Source organism: Papio anubis, chromosome 1 (genome assembly GCF_008728515.1).
Source record: "Papio anubis isolate 15944 chromosome 1, Panubis1.0, whole genome shotgun sequence".
NCBI lineage: Eukaryota > Metazoa > Chordata > Mammalia > Primates > Cercopithecidae > Papio > Papio anubis.
In genome coordinates, this window is record NC_044976.1 from 36,086,782 (window position 1) to 36,100,558 (window position 13,777).

The window sequence follows — 13,777 nt, forward strand, 5'->3', positions numbered from 1 at the left end:
CTCAGCCTCCTGAGTAACTGGGACTACAGGCGTCTGCCACCATGCCCGGCTAATTTTTGTGTGTGTTTTTAGTAGAGACGGGGTTTCACCATTGTTACCCAGGATGGTCTCGATCTCCTGACCTCGTGATCTGCCCGCCTCGGCCTCCCAAAGTGCTGGGATTACAGGTGTGAGCCACTGTGCCCGGCTGGTTTTCTTTTTTTAAAATTTCAGTCATTCTAACAGATGTCCCAGTACACCATTACTAACATTTGAGTTAGTTAACTCTCTAAGCTCAGCTCTCTAAGCTCAGTGAGAGTAAAGAAAGAGAAGTAGAATCCAGCTGGTGATTTCATTTCCAGAAATAATTATTAAGTAACTATGGGGTAGTAGAACTCTAGACATAACCCATTCTAGTTCTCCTTTCTTATTTTTGTTTTATTTTGAAGACCGTGGGAAGATTACCTCAAACATTCCAAAAGAATGCTACAGACTTGAACTTGGATGTTATGTATTTAAATATATAAGGCACAAAAGGGCCGGGTATAGTGGCTCACGCCCGTAATCCCAGCACTGGGAGACCGAGGTGGGTGGATCTCCTGAGGTCAGGAGTTTGAGACCAGCCTGGCCAACATGGCGAAACCCATCTCTACCAAAAATACAAAAACTACCTGAGTGTGGTGCTGCGCGTTTGTAATCCCAGCTGCTTGGGAGGCTGAGGCAAGAGAATAGCTTGAACCTGGGAGGCAGAGGTTGCAGTGAGCCAAGCTTGCGCCACTGCACTCCAGCCTGGGCAACAGAGTGAGACCCTGTCTCAAAAAACAAACAAACAAAAAAACATATTCACACATCGGAATTCAGGTTCATTGCGCATTTAATATTGAATTGTGTGACTGCACTGCCTATAATGTGCTGGGTTGCCAGTATGCTGAATGATGGGGCTACAGTGATGCATAAATCAGACAAAGTCTAGTCCTCAGTAAGCTTACAGTCTAACTGGGAAGAAAAAACACCTACAATACACAACTATCAAGACTGATGGGGAGTACAGGGAGCTATGGAAATACCAATGTCAGGGCATCTGACCAGCCTAGGAGAGGTTAGAGAAGTCTTCTTGGAGGAAATGACCTCTAAGATATGGCCTATAGCAGGAGTTGGTGAAGTGCAGCCTACAGGCCAAATCCAGCCTGCCATCTGCTTTTAGCTCATGAGCTAAGAATGATTTTTTTGCATTTTTAAATATTTGAAAAGATTCAAGAGAATAATGCTTTGTGATATGTGAAAATTGTATGATATTTGAATTTCAGCATCTATAAATAACATTTCATTAGAATGCAGCCACACTCACAGCTGCTTTTGCACTATAGCAGCAGAGTTGAACAGTTGCAAGAGACTGTATGACCTGCAAAGCCTAGGATATTTACTCTGTGGCCCTTTACAGAAAAAGTTTGCTGATCCCTGGCCCAGGATAGGATGGGTAGGTGTTAGCCTTATAAAGCAGAGTGAAGAAGAGGGAAGTTGATTTCTGATGGGATCTTTGTATAGCTGCAGTAACCTTAATATGCTTACGACATGGCATAAAGGAGGTAGGGGCTGAAGGACTGTGGTGAGTATTGGAGCTAGACAAGTGGGTAGGATCCAAACTGGGAAGAGCCTTGGCAATTGTATGTAGGGATTTGGGTTTATCCAGTATGAAGCTTTTAAAAGATTTAAAGTGGGCCGGGCGCGGTGGCTCAAGCCTGTAATCCCAGCACTTTGGGAGGCCGAGACGGGCGGATCACGAGGTCAGGAGATCGAGACCATCCTGGCTAACACGGTGAAACCCCGTCTCTATTAAGAAATACAAAAAACTAGCCGGGCGAGGTGGCGGGCGCCTGTAGTCCCAGCTACTCGGGAGGCTGAGGCCGGAGAATGGCGTGAACCCGGGAGGCGGAGCTTGCAGTGAGCTGAGATCCGGCCACTGCACTCCAGCCTGGGCGACAGAGCGAGACTCCGTCTCAAAAAAAAAAAAAAAAAAAAAAAAAGATTTAAAGTGATGTGATCCGATTTACTTTTTAAAAAAAATCCTCTGGCAACAGTGTAGAGATTGGGTTGGAGAGGGTGGGGTGAGAAAAGAGGCAGAGAAACTAGTTGAGGCTTTTATAGTCATTCAGGGGAGATGCTGGTAACCTAGACTAGCACAGTGACCCTGGGGATAGGAATATATTGGTTTGAGAGGCATTTAAGAAGCACAATTGAAAGGCTTTGCTGTCTTAGTTTAACCTTAGTCTATAGGCTGTTATAACAAAATACCATAGACTGAGTGGTTTCTAAACAACAGATTTGGCTGGGTGTGGTGGCTCGCACCTGTAATCCCAGCACTTTGAGAGGCTGAGGCGGGAGGATCATTTGAGCCCAAGAGTTCGAGACCAGCCTGGGAAACATGGCAAAACTCCATCACTACAAAAAAAATACAAAAAGTTAGCTGGGCATGGTGGTGTGTGCCTGTTAAACCCAGATAACAGAGAGGCTGAGGTGGGAGGATCGCATGAGCCCTGGAGGTGGAGGCTATAGCGGACCATGATCAGGCTGCTGTACTCTAGCGTGGAGACCCTGTCTCAAAAAGAAAAAAAAGAAAAAGAAAAAGAAATAATAAAAAAAAAATACAGAAAAAACCCCACAAAACAAAAGCAGAGATCAGAGATTTATTTTTCACAGTTTTGGAGGCTGAGAAGTTGAAGATCAAGGTGCTGGCAGATTCAATGTCTGGTGAGGGCCTGCTTTCTGGCTTATTGGCAGCTGTCTTTTCACTGCGTTCTCACATAGCAAAAGGGGAACTCTGATCTTCTGAACCCTTATAAGGGCACTAATCCCAATCATGAGGGCTCCACCCTTGTGACCTAAACACCTCACACCTCCTAAAGGTCCTACCTCCTAGTACGTTATCTTGGGAGTTAGGATTTCTTTTTTTTTTGGAGTCTCGATCTGTCGCCCAGGCTGGAGTGCAGTGGCTGGATTTCAGCTCACGCAAGCTCCACCTCCCGGGTTCACGCCATTCTCCTGCCTCAGCCTCCTGAGTAGCTGGGACTACAGGTGCCCCCCACCTCGCCCGGCTAGTTTTTTATATTTTTTAGTAGAGACGGGGTTTCACTGTGTTAGCCAGGATGGTCTCGATCTCCTGACCTCGTGATCCGCCCATCTCGGCCTCCCAAAGTGCTGGGATTACAGGCTTGAGCCACCGCGCCCGGCCGGGAGTTAGGATTTCAACATGACTTTAGGCAGGGGTATAAATATTCAGTCTATAGCATTTGGTGATTGATTGGAGGCATTGAAGTGTAATTATTTTCATGTTCAAATGATTATGCTTTCTTTTTTCAAAAGTTTGTTTTTTCTGGTTCATGTGAATGCATGGTTGAGAAATCCATTTTAGTAATAGTTCGCAGAGCAAAATTCTTCAGTGGTGTTTCATTCCTCCAGAGCTCCTTCCCGTAACATGGATTTTAAAATCACATCTCTGTGACCTCTTCATGTTGTTCCCTGTTGACAAGAGATCTGGCTTTTAAAGAGCAGAGAAGCTATTGGCAGATTAATTTTCCTTTCCAGGTTTATCTTGGTTTAATGACTTTCCCAGAATATTTCTGGATTGGGCCCTTGGGCTCTGGTTTTCGCGGCAATTTGTCAACAATGACAAGCGCTTCTCATTTTCTAGAGCTCTTAGACTATTTCCAGTTTTAATCTCTAACCCTTGCCTTTCTCCTCTTTGGAGTGGAAGTCACTATGTTATGTTTTATAATATGTTGTATAGCTTTTAAAGTCCCTACTCATATGTCAACTCAGTTGACCCTACAGTAAACCTGTGAAGAAGGCAGGACAGGTCAAATTACTGAGATTGAGAGAGGTTAGATGGCTTTTCCAAAGTCAGGAGGTAATAAATAGTAAAGCAGGTGATAAAACTTAGGTAGGTTTTCAGATTTCGTAGGTTTTTTTTTTTTTTTTTTTTGAGATGGAGTCTGGCTCTGTCACCCAGGCTGGAGTGCAGTGGCCGGATCTCAGCTCACTGCAAGCTCCGCCTCCCGGGTTTACGCCATTCTCCCGCCTCAGCCTCCCGAGTAGCTGGGACTACAGGCGCCCGCCACCTCGCCCCGCTAGTTTTTTTGTATTTTTTAATAGAGACGGGGTTTCACCGTGTTCGCCAGGATGGTCTCGATCTCCTGACCTCGTGATCCGCCCGTCTCGGCCTCCCAAAGTGCTGGGATTACAGGCTTGAGCCACCGCGCCCGGCCAATTTCGTAGTTTTATGCTTTCCTTAATGTACCCTGTATCCAAGAAAAGGGAGTTAGACTAGCTGGAATAGTTACGTTTTCAGCAGTAGAGACACCTGAATGAGATACTTTTTTCTTCTATGTATGGTCTGTGGGACTTCACCCAGACATCAGCATAGGCCTTTTCAAGCAATATCTGGACTACCAATAATTCCTAGACTACAATTTCTGAAGCTGTTTTCTGTATATTAAAGCATATGTATGATTTGTTTATTTATTTGAGATGGAGTTTCGCTCTTGTTGCCCAGGCTGGAGTGCAGTGGTGCCATCTTGGCTCACTGAAACCTCCACCTCCCGAATTCAAGCAATTCTCCTGCCTCAGCCTCCTGAGTAGCTGGGATTACAGGCATGCACCACCATGCCTGGCTAATTTTGTATTTTTAGTAGAGATGGGGTTTCTCCATGTTGGTCAGGCTGGTCTCGAACTCCTTACCTCAGGTGATCCACCTGCCTTGGTCTCCTAAAGTGCTGGGATTTCAGGCATGAGCCACAGTGTCCAGCCTATGTATGTATATTTTAATTTCTTCCCCTTCCCTTTAGGTGGTTCTAACTTTGATGGTTTGAGGCCAAATGGGAAGGGACTGCCTGTGGACCAAAGCTCCAGGGGTCAAGATAAACCAGAAAGCTTGCAACCAAGGTAATGCAACTCTCCCTTCATTTGTCCCTTGTAGGACTGAGGTTCTCCTCATAGTACTGAGACCATTTTGGACATAATGTAACTTGTCCCAGGGTAGCTGGCCTAGGAAATGTTTTTGTTTGTTTGTTTGTTTGTTTGTTTTTGAGAGAGATTCACTCTTGTTGCCCAGGCTGCAGTTCAGTGGCGTGATCTCGGCTCACTGCAACCTCCACCTCCTGGGTTCAAGTGATTCTCCTGCCTCAGCCTTCTTGAGTAGCTGGAATTACAGGCATCTGCCACCAAGCCCGGCTAATTTTGTATTTTTATTAGAGATGGGGTTTCTCCATGTTGGTCAGGCTGGTCTCAAACTCGTGGCCTCATCTGATCCTCTTGTCTTGGCCTCCCAAAGTGCTGGGATTACAGGCGTGAGCCATCATGCCTGGCTGGAAATGTTCTTAATAATACCTGACATTTGGCCGGGCGCGGTGGCTCAAGCCTGTAATCCCAGCACTTTGGGAGGCCAAGATGCGCGGATCACGAGGTCAGGAGATCAAGACCATCCTGGCTAACATGGTGAAACCCCGTCTCTACTAAAAAATACAAAAAACTAGCCGGGCAAGGTGACGGGTGCCTGTGGTCCCAGCTACTCGGGTGGCTGAGGCAGGAGAATGGCGTGAATCCGGGAGGCGGAGCCTGCAGTGAGCTGAGATCCGGCCACTGCACTCCAGCCTGGGCGACAGAGCGAGACTCTGTCTCAAAAAACAAACAAACAAACAAACAAAAAAAACCTGACGTTTATTTGCACTTACTGCCAGGCACCCTGCTCTTATTTGGACTATCTTATTTTAGCCTAAGAGGTAAGTACTTTTTTCTGTTTTACAATTAAGGAAACTCAGGTGATGAGAAGTTACATAACTCATCCAAGGTCCCAGAATTAGCAAGTGGCCAATCTGGAATTTGAAACTGGCAGTCTAGCGCTTCTTTGAAAATGTAGATTAGAAACGTTTGATTTCACTCTTTCATTCTTTTAGGTGTTTCCTGAGTCTGAAGTGACTTTTTTCCTGTTTTATTTACTCTTTCCCTACTTGCCCCCAAGGTGTGTTATTATATAAATATCTGAAGTCTGTACTCCAGTGCCCCCTACTGAACATATCCGGAATCTGTCTGGTCAAGATAAAACACTTGTGTCAGTATTTTAGTTACAACTATAAATACAGTACAACACAAATAGTAATAAAATATACATTTTCATTGCCTTTCTTTTTATTTTGGATTATTTCTGTGGAATAGATGTACAGAATAGAATGATCAAGTCAAAGGATCTAGAGGGTTTTATAGTTTTTTTCTTTCTTTTTTTTGAGACAGAGTCTCACTTTGTCACCCAGTCACTAGAGCCTCTGCCTCCTAGGTTCAAGCAGTTCTGTGTCTCAGCCTAGGCATGTATTTTTGGTAGCAATGGGATTTTGCCATGTTGGCCAGGCTGGTCTCGAACTCCTGGCTTCAAGTGATCTACCTGCCTTGGCCTCCCAAAGTGCTGGGATTACAGGCATGAGTCACCACACCCGACCTGTCAATTACGTGTTCGAATCCCATACTCTGCCACCATTCATGTGGGTGAGGCATTAATGACACTGGGCTTCATTTTTCTCATTTAGAACTGAGGGAATTAGATTATCTTTAAGATGCCCCTCTGGTCTGAGATTCTGTGACTCTATTATCAGGAAATTCTCCAGACCAATATATTATACAATCAACAAAATATAAATTTACTTAATTCCACAAAGAAATAGTGTTGTTTTAGTAAATAAATTTTACTTTGGCTTCCTTTAGTCTTCTGTGACTTAGATGCTTGTATATGGGAACTTTTAGCTTTGTATTCATTCATTTTGCAATAGGGACTCATCTACATATGAAAAAAAATTTTGTTTTTCCAGACAGAATAAATCCAAGTCCGAAATTACTGGCATGGTTCGCTCCTCCACTATCACGGTGGCAGACAAGGCTCATATTTTATCCATGCAGAAGTTTGGACTGCGAGATACAATTGTGAAATCACATCTAGTACAAAAAGAAGAGGATTACACCTATATCCAGAACTTCAGGTAAGCTAACTGGGTTCTAGGATGTTTTCAGAGCAGAATGATCATTTGACTTTCTGGAATTTGGTCACTTCCCCCTATACCTGGATTTGGAGGCATACTCTTCTATAGAATCTCTCCCCTCATTTTTGAAATGAGTGATTCCATTCACTCTTCATTAACAGGCATTTATTCTGTGCCCTTTCTAGGTGGGCACTGTGGTAGGTGTGGTATAGTGGGAGTGACACGACTTGCAGATAGTTACAGAAATATTTGCAGAGACAAATGCAAATGGGTACAGAAGAAGGAGCACCATCCTAATTCTTTTATTTATTTGTTTTTTATGTTTTATCTTTTTGAGACAAGGTCTCACCTAGTTGCCCAGGCTGGAATGCAGTGGTGCCATCACAGCTCACTGCAGCCCACTGCAGCCTCAGCCTCCCGGGCCCAAGTAACCCTTCCACCTCAGCTGCTGGAGTAGCTGGTAATACACATGTGCACCACCACGCCTAGCTAATTTTTTAATTTTTGTAGAGACAGGGTCTCACTATGTTGCCTGCACGGGTCTCAAGCTCCTGGGCTCGGGTGATCCTCCCGCCTTGGCCTCCCAAAATGTTGAGATTATAAGTGTGAGCCACCACACCTGGCCTCCTGATTCATATGTATCCCTCCAAGGTTTTATACTCCCTTGGTTATTCTGGGCCTTTGAAGAAAGTCATTTAAAATGAAATTAGTAAAATGAAGTTAGCTGGTGTTTGGTAATCTTTTTAGGCAAGATTACTAAAAGCTAAATGAATAAAGGTTGTGAGATTCTGCTAGATCTTTCAAAATGATTGCATTGGGACTATAAGATAAAATAACATTGTTTCTAGGGATATAAACTGTCAATTATGGTGAAGTAGTTTTTTGAATACTGGAGTTGCTTTCTTGCCAAAAGTAATTACCAAAGCACTTTTCATTTTTTCATTTCAGTAGTATATACAAGGCAAATAATTAGGCAGATAATGGCTGGGTAATGGCTGTTTAAAGGAAGTAGGAAGGTTCAGAGTAGGCCTGTACTGTTTGAAGTTGTTATCACAAATGCAACAGATACCATGACAGACCACAAGTCACCCCTTGGTGCTGCAGTCCTGGTCTAGGTTAGAAATGATATTTCTTTTGTCTTAAAATGCCAGTCCGCAGAGACTGAAACCAGCATAAATCAGCATGAAATGCTTTCTCCTGTTATCTCCATAGTGATTCGGAGTCACTAATTATTTCTCTTTGGTGACAGGTTTTTTGTGGGAACATACAATGTAAATGGGCAGTCCCCCAAAGAATGCCTCCGGCCCTGGCTGAGCGATGGTGTCCAGGCCCCAGATGTCTATTGCGTAGGGTGAGTGCTCCTCTTCTAGTCCTCTCCATCTTCAAGCACACAGAGCTGTGGTTGAAGGATGGGTCTTCACAGCAGGTGAAGGATTTGAAAAACGAACAGGTGCCTGATAACAGCTGCTTCCCTGTTTGATGTTCTTCCTCATGGCAAGCAAGCGTCCGCCACTCTTAAAGTGGAGTGCTTGGCATTTGAATGCTAATATTTAATTTTTAATGTAATCTTCTGTTAAAATCCTGAATTGCATCCTGAACTCAGTGCATCCTGAACTGAACTTTATTGCTTGGACATTCAATACATTTTTGGTTACAAAGCAAAACTATCTTTTGCCAGAGAAGGAAGGTTAGCTGAAGAAAGTCCCATCAGTTAGTCTTTTTTATTTTTTTATTTATTTTTTATTTTTTTTTATCTTCTCATCACTATACTGGGCATTACTGGTGGGAAGGGGCAGCAGAGCTTGTATGGTATATTGAAAAGAACTAGAATTCGTAATTTATATAGACCAAAGTTTGAATTCCAGTTTGCCACTTGGTGCTTGTGTGAACTAGGGGTTACAGGTAAAATAGGGACACTTCGAACTACTTCATAAGCTGGTCATGAAAAAGAAATAGGTTTTTGTTTGCAAAAGCACCTGGAAAGTTCCTTGGCATTTAGTTCCTTGGCTCTAAGTGTTTGTTTATTTTTTCCTCCTGAGGGTCCTGAAGTTTAGCTAGAAAGCTACGGCTTATGCACCTCAACCAATCTGAGAATGTGTCATTTGCACATTAGTTTTCTTTACTATCTAACTGGTTGCTTCTCAAAATAGGTTCCAGGAGCTCGATCTGAGTAAGGAAGCTTTTTTCTTTCACGATACCCCAAAGGAGGAAGAGTGGTTCAAAGCTGTGTCAGAGGGTCTTCATCCAGATGCCAAATATGCAAAGGTAAAAGAGGAGTCAGGGACTTCTTAATTTTATGTGGCTATGCATGGAAATCCCAAGATCATTTTTCACCTTTTCCATGACCTTTATCTTAAGCCAGTCTTAATTATCCCACAATTTTCATTTCCAGATCTTCCAGAAGGGGTGCCTCTGGGTGGGAAAGATGCAGGGTCTTGGCACTCGTAGGTTAGCACATAGCGTGCTTGGTGAGTTGAACAGATGATTACCTGTGTTCTAGTGTGGAGAAGGAGGCACATTAATACCCTCAGCCAGCTTCCAGACCATGTTTCCTTTGGGGTATTTATTCCTGTTTGCAGTTTCTATTTAATGCCATGTCTCTCTTTTCCAGGTGAAGCTTATCCGATTGGTTGGGATTATGCTGCTGTTATATGTCAAACAGGAGCATGCAGCTTATGTCTCAGAAGTGGAAGCTGAGACTGTGGGGACAGGAATCATGGGGAGGATGGTGAGTCCTTGGTTGGTATGTTTGGCACATTGAGGGCCTTAGCGCCTGAGGTATTGACCACTTCTGATGACACAGTCACTACACGTGTCCCAGTTGGAAGGTGCCAATATTCCAAGATGAATCATACCCTCAAGCAGGGTTCAGTCGAGCAAACTATTTAGAAACTGTATTTTAGTGGACTGCCTGCGCCTGTCCTCATATTCACCAACACTAGAGCCTCCAGTTGATCCTCCCATTTCACCCATGAAGTATCTTGCAGAAACTATGCTGGGTCATTCAGAAGAACAAAGAATGCTGATAGTAGGTTTGCAATTTCCTTTTCTTATTGAGGCCATTAAAGTTCTGTTTTTAGGTTCTTCTGTGAGAACTTAGCTTTGTGTGGCAAAGGGCACCTATGGTTTGCCTGTGATTTAGTGAAAAGAATACTGGATTAAGGGAGCTAGATTTTGGGGCCAGGCGCGGTGGCTTACACCTGTAATACCAGCACTTTGGGAGGCCAAGGTGGGTGGATCAAGTGAGGCCAGGAGATCGAGAGAGCTGGGTTGTGGATTCAGCTTTGCCGCTGACTGGCTAGTCATTCTGCCTTCTTTTTTTTTTTTTAATCTGTACAATATAGGTAATCCCACAGGATTATTATAGAGATTAAGATAAAACATTTTGAAAGTCTGTAGGGTTTTGTTTGTTTGTTTGTTTTTGTGATAGAGTTTCACTCTGTTACCCAGGCTGGAGTGCAGTGGTGCCATCTCAGCTCACTGCAACCTCTGCCTCCCAGGTTCAACCAGTTCTCTGCCTCAGCCTCCCGAGTAGCTGGGATGACAGGCGCCTGTCACCACACCAGGCTAATTTTTGTATTTTTAGTAGAGATGGGGTTTTACCATCTTGGCCAGGCTGGTCTTGAACTCCTGACCTCATGATCCACCCGCCTCAGTCTCCCAAAGTGCTGGGATTGCAGGCATGAGCCACTGCGCCCAACCAGAAAGTCTGTAGGTTTAAATGACTGACACAATTAAGTTTGAATTGGATTTCTTTGGGGATCCTTTCCACAGGGCAACAAGGGAGGTGTGGCGATCAGGTTCCAGTTCCACAACACCAGCATCTGCGTTGTGAATTCTCACTTGGCAGCCCACATTGAAGAGTATGAGAGGAGGAACCAGGACTATAAGGACATTTGTTCTCGAATGCAGTTTTGTCAGCTTGACCCAAGCCGTCCCCCTCTCACCATCAGCAAGCATGAGTGAGTCTGAGCTTCCACCCTGTGTGGTTCACCATGAGTACATAGAGTTGTGGGCTCTGTCTTTTCATGGGGAGATGCCTGGTGGTGGTTTCCTATTGACGCAATGGTGGTAGCTGCCACCTCTTGGTTACACATGGATTATATCTCTTGAAAACATTTAGTTTCCTAACTTGCCATCTGGCAGATCTCTGGAGTCTTTCTCTTTTCTTACCTTTTTTTTTTTTTTTTTTTTGAGATGGAGTCTCGCTCTGTTGCCCAGGCTGGAGTGCTGGAGTGCAGTGGTGCGATCTCGGCACACTGCAAGCTCCGCCTCCTGAGTTCACGCTATTCTCCTGCCTCAGCCTCCCCAGTAGCTGGGACTACAGGCGCCTGCTAATTTTTTGTTTTTTGTTTTTTTTTTGAGATGGAGTCTTGCTCTGTCGCCCAGGCTGGAGTGCAGTGGTCGGATCTCAGCTCACTGCAAGCTTCGCCTCCCGGGTTTACGCCATTCTCCTGCCTCAGCTTCCCGAGTAGCTGGGACTACAGGCGCCCGCCACCATGCCTGGCTAGTTTTTTGTATTTTTTAGTAGAGACGGGGTTTCACCGGGTTAGCCAGGATGGTCTTAATCTCCTGACCTCGTGATCCACCCGTCTCGGCCTCCCAAAGTGCTGGGATTACAGGCTTGAGCCACCGCACCCGGCCAATTTTTTGTATTTTTAGTAGAGTCGGGGTTTCACTGTGTTAGCCAGGATGGTCTCGATCTCCTGACCTCATGATCTGCCCACCTTGGCCTCCCACAGTGCTGGGATTACAGGCGTGAGCCACTGTGCCCGGCCTTCTTATTTTATTTTTAAATTTTTATTTGCATGTCATCCTTGCTCAGGGACTATGCTAATCTTCTCTGTATCATTTCAATTTTAGTATATGTGCTGCCGAAGCAAGCACACTCTACAGTATTTCTCAAGTATCATGTGTTCTTGGGAAAGTATAAGGTTTATTTATTTATATATTTGTTTTTGAGATGGAGTCTCGCTCTGTCTCCCAGGCTGGAGTGCAGTGGCGCGATCTTTGCCTCATTGCAATCCCCACCTCCCAGTTCAAGCAATTCTCCTGCCTCAACCTCCTGAGTAGCTGAGACTACAGGTACGTGCCACCACGCCCAGCTAATTTTTGTATTTTGAGTAGAGAGTGGGGTTTCACCATGTTGGCCAGGCTGATCTTGAACTCCTGACCTCGTGATCTGCCCACCTCGGCCTCCCAAAGTGCTGGGATTACAGGCATGAGCCACCACGCCCAGCCATTTATTTTTTCAGTATTTAATTTTATCAACATGTGTGAGAGTCCCTGGCTGCTATAGTATATAGCAGCCAGAAATAAGAAGAAAGTGAGGCTGGGTGTAGTAGTTCATGCCTGTTATCCCAGCATTTTAGGTGTCTGAGGTGGGGGGATCACTTGAGTCCAGGGGTTGAAGACTAGCCTGGGCAACATAGTAAGAACCTGTCTCTGAAAAAAATTAAAAAATTAGCTGGGTGTGATGCTGCATGCCTGTAATCCCAGCTACTCAAGAAGCTGAGGCAGGAAGATAAGAGAAAGGGAAGGGAAGGGGAAAGACAAGGAGAGGAAAAAAGAAAAAAGAAAGGAAAGGAGAGGGAAAAGTTTATTTTGAGCAGGGAATATGACAAAACAGCAGTTGACAGCTATATTGTCGTCTGAGTTCTGGTTAAGATTTCTTTTTTTTTTTCTTTTCTTTTTTTTTTAAGATTTGTTTTAATTTGGGTCTGCCTACATCCAACATTATGAAGAAAACAACCAAAGAATGAGCATCTCAAACCCAGTTTTTAGAAGTATGTTTTAGGATTTTATATATCTGTTCTTTCCAGAGCATGTATAATTGAGAGTTGGACTACATTTGTTTGCCTCCACTTGGTCTTTTTTTCCTCTTAATCCAACTTTACAAAGCTATAGTTGCAGCTGCTGAGAGCATCTTGTGCTAATTTTTGTTTCTTCTGTTTACTTTATCTCATTTATCTCTAAAACTTCCTATTTGTCTAAAGTCAAAGACTTAGAATTTTAGACTTTACGATAACAGTCGAAGCTTTGCTACTTCTTTTATGAAGAGGAAGAAGCCACCGGGGCCATGATATCTGCCAAGGAGCAAACAGAGTTACGCCTCTTGTCCTGCCTGCTGAGGTGGAACTGTCTGGAGCTTTTTGGTGTTCTGGAAGCTGACAGGATGGTTTTTCTTCTCCAGGGAGCCTAGCAGGAAGTGTCTTGCAGCCGAGCTCTTCCATTCTGGTGAACCTGCAGCATCCTAGTTTGTGAGGTCACAGCTTATGTGTCAGTTTGTCTGCTTTTAGTTTGTGGATGCATTAATTTTGGTGTGCGTGTACTGCTGTGCATATTCTCTAATGACGTGGTTGTTGGCTTCAGATACAGCAGTATTAGACTTAATGAGATGTACAGTATCATCAGAGAGGCTTCAGTTAGCTTTTTCTCAAAGTAGCAGGAGGAATAAAACACCTTCTACACTCCACTCAGCAGTGCGGAAGGAGCCAACCGATGATATACCGGTGGTTAAATCCAGGCTCCACTATAAAGTTTGAACTTTGTTTCAGAGGAACTCTGCTCTAGAAACAAAGGCTGAGAGTGTGTTTTGTGGACTGCAGTATACACAGAGGCAGAGGTGGCATCGTGGCATCATCTGAGTTGGGGTCTCTGGGTGATTGGCATGACTCTCAATTCTTGATGTTTTTGTCCTCTTCCCAGGAATGGGGTAAATTACTATCTTTTAGATCTTATTAGACTGTGTTTCCAACCTACAAGAATAAAATAATTAA

General features: G+C 44.2%; 1 protein-coding gene and 1 non-coding gene across 4 annotated transcripts in view; one reads left to right on the forward strand and one right to left on the reverse strand.

Moving 5' to 3' along the window:
* Positions 1–4,782: 4,782 nt before the first annotated feature.
* The window catches only part of INPP5B (inositol polyphosphate-5-phosphatase B), a 31,671-nt gene continuing 22,676 nt past the window's right edge, over positions 4,783–13,777 (forward strand). The window contains exons 1-6 of one of the 3 annotated variants that reach the window (XM_031667092.1): positions 4,783–4,917; positions 6,831–6,998; positions 8,248–8,349; positions 9,149–9,263; positions 9,610–9,726; positions 10,773–10,960. In XM_031667092.1, the coding sequence (XP_031522952.1) occupies positions 4,784–4,917; positions 6,831–6,998; positions 8,248–8,349; positions 9,149–9,263; positions 9,610–9,726; positions 10,773–10,960 (824 nt within the window). In that variant the 5' untranslated portion in view covers position 4,783. The other 2 variants (XM_031667090.1, XM_031667093.1) reach the window with 2 other exon arrangements.
* LOC116271980 lies at positions 11,782–11,885 on the reverse strand. The gene has a single exon (XR_004180711.1). It is a non-coding gene; the product is annotated as a U6 spliceosomal RNA (small nuclear RNA).